Source organism: Diadema setosum, chromosome 15 (genome assembly GCF_964275005.1).
Source record: "Diadema setosum chromosome 15, eeDiaSeto1, whole genome shotgun sequence".
Classification (NCBI taxonomy): Eukaryota; Metazoa; Echinodermata; class Echinoidea; order Diadematoida; family Diadematidae; genus Diadema; species Diadema setosum.
Genome location: NC_092699.1, coordinates 3,986,759 through 4,002,437, shown reverse-complemented (window position 1 = coordinate 4,002,437; position 15,679 = coordinate 3,986,759). Strand labels below are relative to the sequence as shown.

Below are 15,679 nucleotides of genomic sequence, written 5' to 3'. Positions count from 1 at the left end.
AAGATAATTGTATTTGAAGGATAGAATGGAAACGTTGCACTTTATTACAGTCTTGCTAGAAATTTAAGCAGAATGTGTTATGGAAATAATGATTAATGCCGTCATTTCCTTATTGTACAGGCGAGGACTGTGTTGTATATTATGTAAATGTGAAGTTACGAGTAGTTTGATGTTATAGAACAATCGGACATCATGCTGAAAATATCTCTCCGTGTGTCTGCTAGGTTTAAGAGGTATATCAAAAAAGAATTTAATGAATTTTTATTTGGTAAATTATTTGTTATGATTTAAAGTGTTTTGTGAAAATCGTCAGAAGGGTAAGCAATTATTGGTTAAAGTTCTGACTCACTAAGCTGATAAGCAAACACTGAGAAATTATAGCCCATAGAATTTCACATTCTTCTACACAATGTAAGCATGATTATGCCTAGGGTTATTTGAATATGTTTTCCACTTTCATGATGTTGATATAATGTATTTTGTATGATTCAAAAGTGAAAACAATAGATTTCAGTAACTGATATCAATCTGCAGTGACTATATATCGGTTGAAATTGAAGTGAAAGGTGGAATGCGGTCTTTTCTCAAGTTGTAATTACCTTCTTATTGTCTATTCGGTATACTCATATACATGTATAGTGGAAACATTTTGTAATTTCTATATCAAAATGTGTAAATAGAACAATTTTCTGTAAAGGTTTTAAACGTAATTTGTTATCGAATTTGTATGACTTCCTCTCTCTTCAGACAGCAAGGGGGAATGTGGTGAGAGAAAATGTATAACATGATGAATATGAAGAATATGACAACAGAGCAACTCGTAAAAGTGCAGCTAATCTTAACACCATTGTAACATGGAATGAATATGTTTTCTTTGTCTAATTTACTAGCTTGTGATACATAATGCATCGTTAGGCGGTCAACACATTTCTATTTGTGGTCATTTAGCGATATGAGTTTGAATACAGAAGTCCGCCGAATGGGAGGACAAAGGAAAGACGTAATGCAAATGTGAATTGTCTGCGATTTAGGACTGATTGATGCGGACTTCATTTGGTAAAAAACCATAGCTAGCAATGCTCTCTTGTTCATATTCAATAAAATAGTTTTATTTGCATGGTGTATGTGTAGATTTCATATTTCAGGGTGTGATAGAATATAAGAGATGATGCATTGTACTCGTCAAATCGTCACCATGAGCTTTTAGCAAGAGAAGATAATTGTATTTGAAGGATAGAATGGAAACGTTGCACTTTATTACAGTCTTGCTAGAAATTTAAGCAGAATGTGTTATGGAAATAATGATTAATGCCGTCATTTCCTTATTGTACAGGCGAGGACTGTGTTGTATATTATGTAAATGTGAAGTTACGAGTAGTTTGATGTTATAGAACAATCGGACATCATGCTAGGGTTATTTGAATATGTTTTCCACTTTCATGATGTTGATATAATGTATTTTGTATGATTCAAAAGTGAAAACAATAGATTTCAGTAACTGATATCAATCTGCAATGACTATATATCAGTTGAAATTGAAGTGAAAGGTGGAATGCGGTCTTTTCGCAAGTTGAAATTACCTTCTTATTGTCTATTCGGTATACTCATATACATGTATAGTGGAAACATTTTGTAATTTTTATATCAAAATGTGTAAATAGAACAATTTTCTGTTAAGGTTTTAAACGTAATTTGTTATCGAATTTGTATGACTTCCTCTCTCTTCAGACAGCAAGGGGGAATGTGGTGAGAGAAAATGTATAACATGATGAATATGAAGAATATGACAACAGAGCAAAAGTGCAGCTAATCTTAACACCATTGTAACATGGAATGAATATGTTTTCTTTGTCTAATTTACTAGCTTGTGATACATAATGCATCGTTAGGCGGTCAACACATTTCTATTTGTGGTCATTTAGCGATATGAGTTTGAATATGATAGAATATCAGAGATGATGCATTGTACTTTTGAAATCGTTAACATGAACTTTTTTAGAGAAGAGAATTATATTTGTAGGAAGGAATGGAAACGTTGCACTTGATTACTTTCTTACTAGAAATTTAAACAGAAGTGTGCTTGTGAAATAATGATTAATGCTGTTATTTCCTTCTTGTTTAGGTGAGGACTATGTTGTAATTGCATTATATAAATATGATGTGACTTAAATTTGATATATGATGTGACTAATTTTGATGTTTTAGCGCTGTTGTACATCATGCTGAAAATATATCTCCGTGTGTTGTTAACGAGGTATATTAAAGAATGAAGAATGTAAACGAATTTTGATTTGGTGAATTGCTTGTTGTGAGTCAAAATGGTTTGTGAAAATCCTCATAAGGGTGAAACATTATTTAATCAGATTCTAAGCAATGTAACCAATGTAAACACATAGCCTAACTTCTACCATCACGTGAGGCTTATTGTAGTGTATTTTTGCATGATGCCAAATTGTAAATAAAAACAATGTTGATGAATGGCATCAAACGTCAATAATATCTCAGCCGAAAACAATTATGAAACATAATTTTTGTATGTTGTTGTACTTGATTGAATATTTTTTACACGTTTGTAGTATAGTGCATTATAGATTTCTATTCTGTGTGTTATAGCTTTGTGTTGATAGCATGTAAAATAGCCATTGTATGATCATTCGTATACAGACGTATTTTATCATTAAATGCATAATAATCGGATTTTTGTGCCATTATAGTCATGTAGAACAATTATTTTACTAGGGAACAGTGGAATGACTGAATTAAAAGTAGATAGTGCAATTCAATACATTTCCCCCAATACATATACGAAATCTCCAAGCTCATTATCTAAACATGAGTGCTCCAGCTAATTCCCTCTACGATATAGGATGACACCACGAGGGAACGATGCTAACATTCAACTAATGTGCAGTATACACTGTGGTTTGTTCACCCATTTTTATATGGTAGCCACTCTGATACAATCAATGCAAATTCGATATCTGATGGAGGGGCAGGAACGTGTTTTTATAGCTTGACAAAGACGTGACTATGAAGTGCCTTATTATGCCATGGATAGAAACACACAGGACGCCTTCCAATGACGGACTTGATCCCGTGTAAGGAATTTCAATCAAACGTAGTCATGACTGTTTATCAACATATACGTTAACAAACTGGAATAGCATTTTACGAATTTCCCTCCTATGCGAATATAGGTTACTGTACTGAGTATCACGTGGTCTTTTTTGTCGTCATACTGTAACCATTGTACATTGTAACAGGAGAATAGTTTCCTGATATATCGCGCATATTATTTGTGTAGATTACATTATTGAGTGCATTTCACTTTGATCGTATGTTGGGGAAAATTGAAACTGTATAATCCCATTATCCAATAGAGTATACCGTAGTAGCATGTAGTAATACATCTTTTGCACATAGTTATGTTGTGGTCAACTGGTTTTGATTTAACCGATTCAGGTTTTTTTTTTTATATTGTTTAATGATTTTTTCTATATTTTGTAAACCAAGAATGCAGCCAATGTGTTCTTGTTTTGTCTTTGACTTCTGTATACATAATCAGTCTACCAGCCTATTTACTGTGTTTATGGTATTGTGTATAGCTATCCATACAATCACTGAAATCTCAGTTGTAAAAACAGCCATGCTCAAGTCTCATTTGGAAGTAAGACTCACACTTGTCAGAGTACATTACTGAATGCTGATCAAAGATCTTTAATTTGAATCAGCAATCTCTATATTCTCGGTATGATTGATTACAGCGCATATAATACATGTACATAGTCATGTACTTTATCTGGAAATATCATGCAGTGTGTAATACTATCCATCTATTTGGAAAAAAAGGAATCTTGTAAGTTGTAACTCTTCATAATTGTTGTTAATGCTACAGTATGCGGTCACCGTATTTATCAAATGTGACCCGCTACAACAAAAAGGTCCTAAAGTCGGGCGGGGTCGATTATTTGAAAATTGCATGACATAATTCCCTAATCTTTCTGCTTTAAACTGATATATAACACATCTTATATAAATAATCGGCTGCGGAGATATCGATGTTTAAAAGAGAGCATGTCGAGAGGTCTGGGAAATCACTGTTTCGAGAAAAGCGCCCTGAAAGTTTTCCTTGCGACGCAATCGCGATCAAGGGACACGCAAGTTAGTTTTCACCTCCGGACAATAGAAGGTAAGCCCTTAGCAACCCACGGAATGCTCATTCAAGCACAGCGTCGGCGGTCTCCTCACCGACCAATCAGTGACCAGAATGCCCGAAGAAGCGGACGCGTGAGAATCACAACACGAATATACCCACGCATGCGCATTTCATTCTTTGTTCCGTCGCTGCCGCGAGCACACGTCTAAGAGTGAATCCCGTCGTACAGATTACCCCGAGGCGTACCATAGAGTACTTGATTAACGCTGTGCTGGAGTGCGTACTACGAGTATTATTTTGTTTTGGTCGTCTTTGCAAAAATCGATATGACTCATAAAGACACACACACACACACACACACACACATACACACACAACGGGGAACTCGCAATAATCAGTCTTTCCTTCCTATCCAGACGTCATAATGTAAACTGTTTTTGACATCAAACAAACTAAGAGATGTCTCGAGTTCTTTCTTTTGCATTTTTTTTTTTACAAAACTTTCACCTAACCTAAGGGACATGAAAATGTGCGTGTAGATAGACAAATAAAATTTAATACCTACTATTAATGATAAAATGTGTGGTCAGGAATGCACAATCCATGAAATTGTATAATTCGCAATCAAAAACACCGGTACCTCTAGAAGGATTGACTTTGAAGTCTGAAGGCAACTACCAAAGAAATTCTGTGTTCGTACCGTGCACCGAGATATCCAACCATGGATCTTCTAACAAAGACTATGATCGGAGATCTTTCTTTGATCCCGTCATCACCGCCGCCACCTGATGAAAAAATTAGCATCTTATAGTGAGCAAAAAATAATATTTGCTATCTCGTATAATACGTGCACTTCGCAAATGAAATTGGCTGAGCGATGATTTCCAAATTTACATTAGAACTGTATTTACATTTTCCTTGATTTGACAGTGTTATTATCTGCTGCGTACATACAGTTTTTGGATTTCTCAAAGCGCCGTTTTGTTTTCATCCATTTTCGGGTTTACAGTCGACGGTCGTGATGAGATCAAAGCACGAAAGCATGATAATATTACTGCTATTATGACAATTTTTATAGAAACAGGTGTTTGAATTAATTAAAAAGCGATGTATGTCCAAGTGTGGTAGGTCCATGATCCAACTATGCAATTCATTTGCCAAGAAGTAATCCGTCATCGAATTATAAGAAAGTTGGCATCAGTCATCTCCCTCCCTCTCTCTCTCTCTCTCTCGAAGGGAGTTTACCAAAGCACAGAACGAAATAAGCGGAACATGAAATAAAGTTGACTCACTAAGAAGAAACATGGAAAAAAGATCGTAATTGACGATGAAGGTTTAGATCGACGGCAAAAGTATAAGCATTCGTGAAAGTCTTAAAAGAGTAAAATTGTGTCGCAAAAGCGTAAAACTGTAAGGTAAATATCGCTTTGAAAAAAAAAGAATGCGTAGTTCTTAAGACTTTTATATCATTAAAGTCCGTTAATCGTATACACGCAAATAACGTCACAACTATTGTCTTGTTTAGAGTAGTAAAATCGACCGTTCTAGCACCAAAATTTGTGTTGTCAGGAAGACGGTAAAAATATTACTTTTGACGTAATTTCACTTAGGCCCTATGCATCCTTTTTGGGTGGGTCGTCTTGAAGTCATTGGATGCTTGACTGAACGGGACGTCTTTTTCGTTTTACATACACATGTTCACGAACAGGAGAATTATTTGTTTTAGTAAGTAAAGACACGTTATGATAGAAGGCGAGAGAAGAGAAACTGAGAGTGACGTGAGGGATAGAAAAGAGAAGTATTGATCTGTAGTTTTTGAAAGGTGAATTTATTTCATTTCTTATGTGAAAACATCCACTGCGTTTGCCTGAGTATCAAGACGAAAGTATAAGGAAAGTGAAAATAAAGATCCAAATTATAGAATTAGTGATCGTGCTTTGCTTGATGCCGATACGCTTCACTCCTACACTGCTGTTCCCACGGCCCTTGAAAGGAGCTTTTATTCCCAATTTCATTTTCGGATTAACGAATCTTCAGAATAACGAACCTTTGGAATAACGCCACAAAATTAAAGTTCGGATCGATGAACTTTTTTTCATTTTCGGATTAACAAACCTATAATAGGTATAGGGAATCTGTGTGTTTCGGATTAACGAACCATCGGAATAACGAACAGCACCTTCGAAAACAGTCATTACTCGAGCGCCTTCTTCGTTCATATCTATACTTATGTAGGCCTACAGTATTTACCCATCTATATCCATTCTTATTGTGTGCTAAATTAAAGGGACTGTACAGTAGTGGTTGAGGTGGGGATTCATGTTTTGAACATTCCTAAGTGAGATAAGGAGAAACCTCTTATGAAATATGAAAGAGCATGTGATTTTAAGAAGGATTCAACGTTTATTTAATGAAAATTGGTTTTCAAATGGCTGAGATATCCCCAAAAGTGAAAATAATAAAAGGCGACATGCCCCACTTTTATTAGGATCTCTTTGTTTCACCTTGTTTTTGGATATCTCAGCCATTTCAAAACCGATTTTCATCAAATAAACTTTTGATACCCCTTAGAATTGCATGCTCTTTGACATCTCAAGAGTGGTTTCTGAATATCTCGCAAAATGTTAAAAGCTAAATCCTCACCCCGACCAGAACTGTACACACCCTTTAATTCTTCAACGATCGACAATGATGCACACTCTGTCTTGTGAGAACGCGTTGCCCCCAACACGTTCTCCCCAATGTTAATCGACACAAGGAAAAGTTTGTTGTTTTTTTTCCGTGAACAATCTATTCATTATCGTACTGATTTTTTTTTTTTTTTTTCATAATGAGGTTCCGTTGCGTATTTTCGCTATAGATATGATGACCGTCATACTGCTTCAAATTAGCAGAAATGCTTGGCATTGTGAACACGAGTAAGAGCAAGTTCCAGCAGTATAGATCTTACGAAACCGAAATTGCAAATCAACCTTCCAGCCACCTTTGTCCCCTATCTCTTTTCTTTTCTTTTCTTTTTTCTTTTCAAGTGACATCAGCGTTTGCCTTTTGTGAGACTTTGAGGTTATCAACGAGGGGTCTCAACATGTTTTGTCTGACATCAATAGCGCCGACACGTTCCACGCATCTATTCATTAGGATAGACAGTAAAGTACGATAATAGCGAGGCTAGCCCTTTTGAAAAGATACCGGTCGGTGATTACGCTATCGCCCCCATTTTCCATGTTGAATACCTTGAATCTTCCTTTATTTCTAAGGCCCATTGAAAGTGTTCGTTGATACCTCCCTTCCCCCAAACACACACACACACACACAATGCACGATCAAGCTCAATCATTGTAAAGCAACTTCTGGAAACATCGATTGCCATCAAGTGCGGCGTCCATTGGGGAAAAAACAGTACATGTACCCGCAAAATCGAAGAGACTCGTGAAATGAAAAAGCCAAACACACAGACGCGTCATTCAAAACAATGTTCTACTCAGCAACATACTTAGTAGACAATGAATTCATCGGCGTATTTCGTAGAATCAGACGTGCTCGATTACACATACACCACGCACTGACTGATGCCATATTTCAACGGCTCCCATGTGAACCGTATCATTGACATTTTTTTATTTTCGAAATGGAAAAGCAAAGCATTGATTTACCAAGCGCAGTTTACTCACAAAACTGCACATGCAACCGAGGAAGAAATAATTGTTTGTAGATGATTTAAAAAAATGAGCAATGCGTCATCAATAGTGTGGTTTCATTATCGAACTATTGCTGACCACACTAGCAATACAGGTAATAAGCAAACCCTGTTCTATGTGAAGTTATTCTTTTTTGTTTTGCTTGTTTATGTGTTATTTTTTCTTTACGATTGCAGTAAACTGTAAAGATCTTGGAAACTAACTCGGTGTCTAACTACGCCACAAAAACAAAATAGCAACTGCAATAGCATAACTACACACGTGTGTTCAAGCACACTTGCACATACATGTACAGCCACAAACACACAGCATACAAACTCAGTCATCACATGTACAGATACATACTTAATTCGAAAAAAAAAATATATAATGAAAAAGAATACTAGGACTATAGGATGTGAAAGAAGATATCGCGTATGAGACACTTAAGTACATGTAGAAGTCACAGGAGTAGAGAAAAATGGTTCAATTCAATTCAAGTTTATTTCCACAAATTCAGTGAATAAAAATAAACAGACGATCCCTGATATCAAAACATACATACATACATTGTATGTACATATACCAAAAAATATTTCTTGTAATTCCATGATCATAATTAAAAAGTGTGTTGAAGACTGACACAATTTAAGTTAATGTTGAAACCTTATAAAAAACAAACAAAAAAACAACTGACCCCCTTCCATCACCCCGCACAAGGTGGCCCACCAGTACAAATAGTATCAACACATTCCCCCAGCAGCTGCGCCCATCATTATAATGGTTTCTGACAAAGAATCCTAACAAAAATATGATCATTTGAGACAAACATTCTATTTCATTTGCAATCTTTTCTTTTCTTTTTTTTCTTTTTTACTACTGCAAAATGTAACATCTCATGCATGAGTAACTGAAACAAATGAAATTAAAATGTGCACTCACCATTCAGGCAAATGTACGATGTACATTGTATGTGGCAAGTTAGAGCATTGTCAAGAGATTATGTCATCTTGAAAGTTGCATATTAAGCTACATGATTGATCAACAGCATGATACAGATCACGACTGCATAGGACAAATCAGATAATGAATGAATAATCATTGCTACACTGTAATACATTTCACATCACAAGAAAAAGCATTATATAAAAGCTACCCATTATCAAAACCGAATACAACTTCAGAAATATTGCACCTCAATTTTATACAGCAGTATGACATTTTTCAGCTATGTGTAAATGTATCATGAGATAAATGTACACAAAAAAGCTTGTTTGCAAGGAAACATTCACAAAATGAATAATTGCACACATCAAACATGGGCAAGACTGGATGCAAGTCAAGTACGATGTACGTATAATTTTCTTTTAAATTGTGCAATAACTGATAAGTTGTCTTTACAGCAAATACTGTATCAAACAAAGCCAAGGTTGCCGTAATCAGTCTTTGCCACTTCTAAAGACCAGCACAATAGGACTGTCAAAACAAGCAGGCTGATAAGATGTAATTATTTTGAGAGCCAGATATTACAAGTTCTTTACAAGAAATAGTGCAAATACAGCTGTAGCTACCGTACCAAGAAAGACAAGTGTATCATGGCTCAAAATTCACAGATCAATGTTACAATAAACCATTACAGGTTTGTTCTCAGGCAGACAACTAATTCATGCATTATCAAAAGACGAAGGGATGCACTAAATCAGTGTACCATGGCAAAAAACTTGTACAACTCACTGTTCAGAAACTCCATGAATAATTATACATGTAGACCGCTGAATTGTTGTGCAGTTATGAAAAGAAAAAGAGGTAGCATTAAATTAGTGTACAGTTGTACCATCATAACCATGGCATACAATTCATTGTCCAGAAACTGATGCATAATCAATACAATACATCAAACATGTTTCAGAAACTTTGGCAGAGTTTAAATGAAAGCACATTGGTGACTTGAAAGACCTCAAAGATAATAATTACACATGGTCTGTATCTGCAGAAGTTCATTTTAATGTTCATGAGGCTTCAACTACCTTTGCAAGGGCACATGCTCATAGTGAATTATCACACATGTGCATGAAATGTGGGCAAGACTGGATGCAAGTCAAGTAGATATTATTGCACTTTCAACCCCCCCCCCCCCCAGTGCTTTAACCTATAAGTCATCTTTACAGCAAATGAAATATCAAACAAAGCCAAGGTTGCTGTAATCAGTCATTGCCATTTCCAAAAAAACCACAACAGAACTGTCAGAACAAGCAGGCTGATGAGATGTAATCATTCTGAGAGCCCGATATATTATTTACAAGACACAGGGCAAATATCTAAAAAACAAACAAACAAACAAACAAAACAATACAAAACAAGGTGTATCATGGCTCAAAATTCACAGATCAATGTTACAATAAACCATTACAGGTTTGTTCTCACGCCGACATGTAATTCACGCACTATCAAAAGATGAAGGGGTGCACTAAATCAGTTTACCATGGCATAATTGTACAACTCACTGTTCAGAAACACCATGAATATAGATCACTGAATTACTGTAGGTCGTTCATGCTATTAAGAAATAAAACAACTTCAGTATATTTAAACTCCTCCTGATGGTCACACTTTCAAACTTTGGATCCCCATGCTGATAATTTAAAATTCAACCTCGCTCATGAAACAAGAATCAACATGTTGTGTTGAACATGCAACAACATGTACATTGTACATTGCAGGAGTAAATAGAAGTGTACTAAAAGATACTGTACACAATTGCTACAATTCACCCAATGGGATGCATTAAACTCCATTGCAATTTCTAATCATTCCTGTACATACTCTGGTAGTACATACATGTACATGTACATGTTTAGCATATTACAGTCTTGATAAATAGAAATACACCTGTAGCACAGATTAACTGAAGATGTACAATCAACCAATACTTGACAGACTATGTGGCACAAGCAAAACATAGTAGAGTTGTAATGCAATTTCTGGGAAAAGCATAAGAACTAATCAACATCAAGCAATGAACACTCTAAAAAGGATCTTGCCTAGTCACCCTGAGCATATTGAGCGATATTCAGCGTTCCACAAACTTAGTCGAGTGGAACAGAAAATAACAAGAGTTTTGGGTTGGAAGACCTAGAAGTAATTAGTACACTGTACATCTGCATGAGGCCATGGAAATGTTCTCGAAGTGTCAACTACTTGTACACTGTAGGACAGGAAGGTACAGCTATCGGAGTCCTGCTTCCATTTCCTCTCCAACGTCAATTCCAGGAGGTGGAGGGCAGGTGATGTCTCTGGACTCCGGACGGCAGAATGGACGGATCTTGGTGTAGAGGTACATCTGGCGCTCTTGTGGAAGCCCGGGGACCGGCAGACTGGGAGGAAGCATTCGTGGTGGTCTTGCGCCAGGCTTCAGAAGTTGGTGTCGCACCTCTTCATCGTCAGCAAACTCACGACAGTACACCACTCCTGGCTCTTCAGATGTGAATCTGCACATAGATATAATTTTTATATAAAAATGACACAAAATGAACATAGATAACCTTGACTTGATGGGTACATGTGTATTTCCACTTGCCGGTCATTCATCTCTTTAACTATTGTAGACTTTAGGAAAGTGCAGAAAGCAAGATTACTGAGTAACAACTTTTGCAAATAACTACATTTACCAAAATAAGAGAAAGACCATCACGAATGATGAGCTTCAGAGGCAAACATGTAGTGCAATCTGACCAAACTGTCAAGCCCTCATTTAATTGCAGTTCTATATAACACAAAAACAAAGTCACACAAAGAGAAGTCACAAATCTACCAGTGTATACATAGACATGTATATCATAAGCATGACAAGCACTCTTCTAAGGAAGCATGTGAGGATCATCGATTTTAGGACAATATTTGTACATGTCCTATGCTCTCTTCTCAATAATTTATCAACATGTATTTTTTCTTTCTTTTTTTTTTGATGTTCACTATCACATATTTTCAATAACACTCTTATAAAAAATGTCCTAAACCTGAATATGAAGATGTGCACTAGGGTAATAATAGTAAATTACCTGAAGTGGTGATACTTCTTCACATCTGCGATGGGCTTGAAGTGGGCTGACAAGAACTCCTGCCATGGGTATGTAGGGACATTCTGCCTTCCCGACTCATCCCCTACAAGGACTGGGACATTCAGTCCTGAAGGGGAGCTGCTCCTCACCACGTCTACGATGTCTTGGAGGGTTGATACTTCTGATGCCCTGTACCTCTTCTTCAGGAGACCGAAGCCATAGTCTGGGGCAAACTTGGTATGACCGGCTACCATGAAGTTTAGGTCGATCTCCATGTGCAGCTTATGGATGCAGCGCCAGGCCAGGTACCACAGCACAAACTTATTCTTGTTCTGGCCAGCACAGTTATCGCAGTGAAGGTGGGCGACCTTCTCTCCCAGACCAAAGCAGCGAAAGAAGTAGTGGAGATATGATATGACGGCAATCGATCCCTTTGAGTGGGCCATGCCCTCGTCGACTAGGAAGTTGACCTGAAAAGAGAGAAAAGACAAAAGCAAAGAAAGAAAAAAGGTTAAGACACTTAAAAATTAGTAAAATCTTTTGTAAAAAAAAAAAAAATTGACATTCAAATAGAAATTCTCTTCTACACTGTGCTCACTTTATGTATGCTGTACATGCTAAGCTTGAATCAAACTTTATGTTCACATTTCAACAGCCTTTTGTTTCCCAACAAAATTAGTCCTCAATCATTGTAGATGTACAAAAGTTGTAATACACTTGTACCTCTGTTCAAATTTTGTTCACTCAATAAAGTAAACTTTCTGTTATGCATCAGCCAGGAAAACTCTGTCAAAAATGTTTTCTTTAGCAAATTGATACAATGAGCAATGAGGCTTAAAATCAGTAGCTGCATTTTGGTATCTAAGATTTAAAAATGTACGATATGAGTATTCACATCCTCCCAAAAGATTTATAACTAGAATTGCTGTCTAATATAAAAAATTACCTGTTTTGGGATGCCTTCACAATTGATGCCGAATATCCCACACTTCCTTGGGGTGAGGAAGTACAGTGGACCAGGCTGCAAGGGATTGGAGGGGAAGTGGACTTGCTGAGCGAAGTCGAAGCTGTAGTGCATCTCTCCCTCCCGAGAACATGGTGGATGAGGTCCAAGCTCAGCTGGATCCCTTGTGATGCTGACGCGACTTGCAGCTGTCTGTTGGCGGTAGTTCTCACGCTCAGCGATGACGCAGTCTAGATGCTTTTGGTGCGATGCCAGCTGCTCCTTCTTCTCCGACTCTGTCTGGTTCGCCAGTTGGAACAGCCGAGTTGTATTCTTCTGACAGCGCCAACACAGATCAGTCATGGGTTTGCAGGTCATTATCCTTGGCTGGTACTTCACCCACACTGCTCGGAATGTGCTGAGAGCCATCGACCTGGCACCTGTAAATACAAAAGCAAAAAGACAAATTTTGCTATTCTTTTGAAAACTATACAAAATTTTGTAAGAACAAATTAACACATACATGTAAATTAAGATTTGTATCAGTGTAGTTACAGTACCAGCCAAAAGTCAAATTCCATAGTGATAATGAAACCTAAAGCAGTGGGAATGAGGGAAATAATGCACATGTACATGATAAGCACATACAACAGTATGTATCTTGTATTGTGACATTAAAAATTCTATTGACTCTTATACATAATAGAACAATTACTTCTTAAGATTGTTTGCTTATATATGAAGGGTTTGTTTGCAAAAACCGATAAGTCCATTTTTGAAGATTTGAAGTACGATCTCTGTCATAAAGTACAAAATAATACATTTAAAATGATATATTGGTCACTAAGTACATATAAAGGCATGTTTTTGAAGTTATGGTCAAAAGAAGCAAAAATTTTATTATTCTCTTTATTTTTCTTGACCTTTAATTGCAAATATTTCCATTCGGCAAATATGAACGTATCGGTTTTTGCAAACAAACTCTTCATATGTTGCTATGTATTTGAGGAATGTTATTAAAACAGGCATGCATGCTACAAAAATTAAAAACACACCTTTATCCTTCATTGCTTGCTCGTACAAGCGATGAACCGAGGCTTTAGTGGCAGAAGCTGGCAGAAGACGCAGGTCTGACCGTTTGAAGCCTGGAATCCTTCCGGGCAGGAAGACAGCATGATCCTCTGCATAGTTGGTGATGAAGGTGACTGCATCTCTGATGTCGGTCGGGGATAGGAGGTTAGTCCTTGGTGCCCTCCCACCAGACTTTCTCTGAACCGGTGTCAATCCATGATCACGAAACCACTTCTTCAAGGCAATCAGCTTATTGTGTGATATGCTTTAAAGGAGATGAAAGAAGAAAACAAAATAAGAAATACTGTATTGGATACTTATGTATTGGTCAATAACATAACTAATTGGCACCTACAGTACTCAAAGCTAAACTAAAAGTGTACTAAAAGTAAAAAGGAGTGGGTCCACACAACAGTACCCAGGCTAGCAGTACTGTATGGGCCAGACTCAGTCTGTTCTTGGTCTGCCGTGGACAAGCAAAAGAGGCCTAAAGAACAAGGTTTGTACAGACCACATCAGTGAGATGAAAGGATTAATATTTTCCTTCAAGATATGATAATGATACATTCAGGAGTATAGGTAGAGATATTTTAATTGTGTAAGTCCTATGGAACACCTTACCCAACTCTGTTCACCTTTCACCAACACACGAGACTTTCAAAACAAAACAGAAGAAGTAATCAATATTTTGGTCATTCATCGTAATTTATTTATTGTTGTTGTACAGTAGTCGTAGTCGGTTGTTTTGTATTACTATCACAATAATTCTCATTTAATTTGTATTGTTATAAAATTACAATTTGTAGGAATTATTGTAAAGCAGGCAATAGAGATTTCAGTGTAGAATGTGCTATAACACTGCTGCTATAAATGTACAATACCCAATAACGTCTACATTATTTTCTAAACAGCCCAACTCTGAGACAAATTCAGATTTGTACAATATTCCATAATTTGGGCCTAGATGTCAATTAATATCGAGACATGGTCATGAGATCTGCTGACTAGCAGAAGCATTTAATCAACGTCAAGCTCACGATCAGGTTTATTCGAGTCAAGACTCAAGTGCATTTACAAGATTGATACTTACCAGTGCAGGTACAGGAACATTTCTCGGCATATCCCTTTTCCTCTAAAGAAGTACTTCATTCTTGCCCTTTCCCTTTCCTTTTGATTTGCCCGACGGGAGCATTGTGTGTTCATCGAATTGTCGCTGTGTGCACTGATTTGTATCAGCACTACTAGGTCTTTTTGGTCTCTACTAAGTTCCATGACACTTAGCCGAAATGCAATTACGTCTGCTGAGTCAAACAATGTCATGCATTTCCTACCACACTTGCACATACAAGTACATGTTGTGTCTTCAAAATCGGGTGGCAACTGATCACTCGCATTCTGCAAGTCTGCAGGGGGTTTGGGGGCAGTGGTTTCCTCTACTTCTGGAAGGCTTTCCATGTCTACATCGCTATACCCTCCTTCCTCACCGAGAGTCATGTCTTCTGCTGGATCCTCCTCCTCCTCGTCGTCCTCCTCCTCCTCTTCCTCCGATTCATCAGCGCGAGCGGCACTGCAAAAGTAGTCCGTGATGACATCTCGCCACGCGTCCTCCCCAGCGCTTCCCCGTAGATTGGAATCGGACAGATGCTCCAAAGCAGCAATAACATGCCGCTCGCGATTCCCCCCTCGATTCATCACACGCAATTCACCAATCCGTTAAACGAAGATTAAAAAAAAAACACACACACAAATACAAACACTATAAAAAGAATGAATT

General features: G+C 37.2%; 1 protein-coding gene across 1 annotated transcript; it reads right to left on the bottom strand.

Moving 5' to 3' along the window:
- Positions 1 to 10,711: 10,711 nt before the first annotated feature.
- LOC140239291 (uncharacterized) lies at positions 10,712 to 15,469 on the bottom strand. The gene is made up of 5 exons (XM_072319168.1): positions 14,996 to 15,469; positions 13,890 to 14,170; positions 12,838 to 13,274; positions 11,892 to 12,361; positions 10,712 to 11,321 (listed from the first exon to the last, which is right to left on the bottom strand). The coding sequence occupies exons 1-5, from the start codon at positions 15,397 to 15,399 to the stop codon at positions 11,060 to 11,062; spliced, it is 1,854 nt and encodes a 617-aa protein (XP_072175269.1). The 5' UTR covers positions 15,400 to 15,469; the 3' UTR covers positions 10,712 to 11,059.
- Positions 15,470 to 15,679: the final 210 nt, after the last annotated feature.

Excerpts from the sequence above, each read along its gene's own strand:
- LOC140239291 (XM_072319168.1), bottom strand. The coding sequence starts at position 15,399 with ATGACTCTCGGTGAGGAAGGAGGGTATAGCGATGTAGACATGGAAAGC. Across the intron at positions 13,275-13,889 it reads GCAAGCAATGAAGGATAAAG|GTGCCAGGTCGATGGCTCTC; the intron begins GTGTGTTTTTAA and ends TTGTATTTACAG. Across the intron at positions 11,322-11,891 it reads AAGAAGTATCACCACTTCAG|ATTCACATCTGAAGAGCCAG; the intron begins GTAATTTACTAT and ends ATCTATGTGCAG.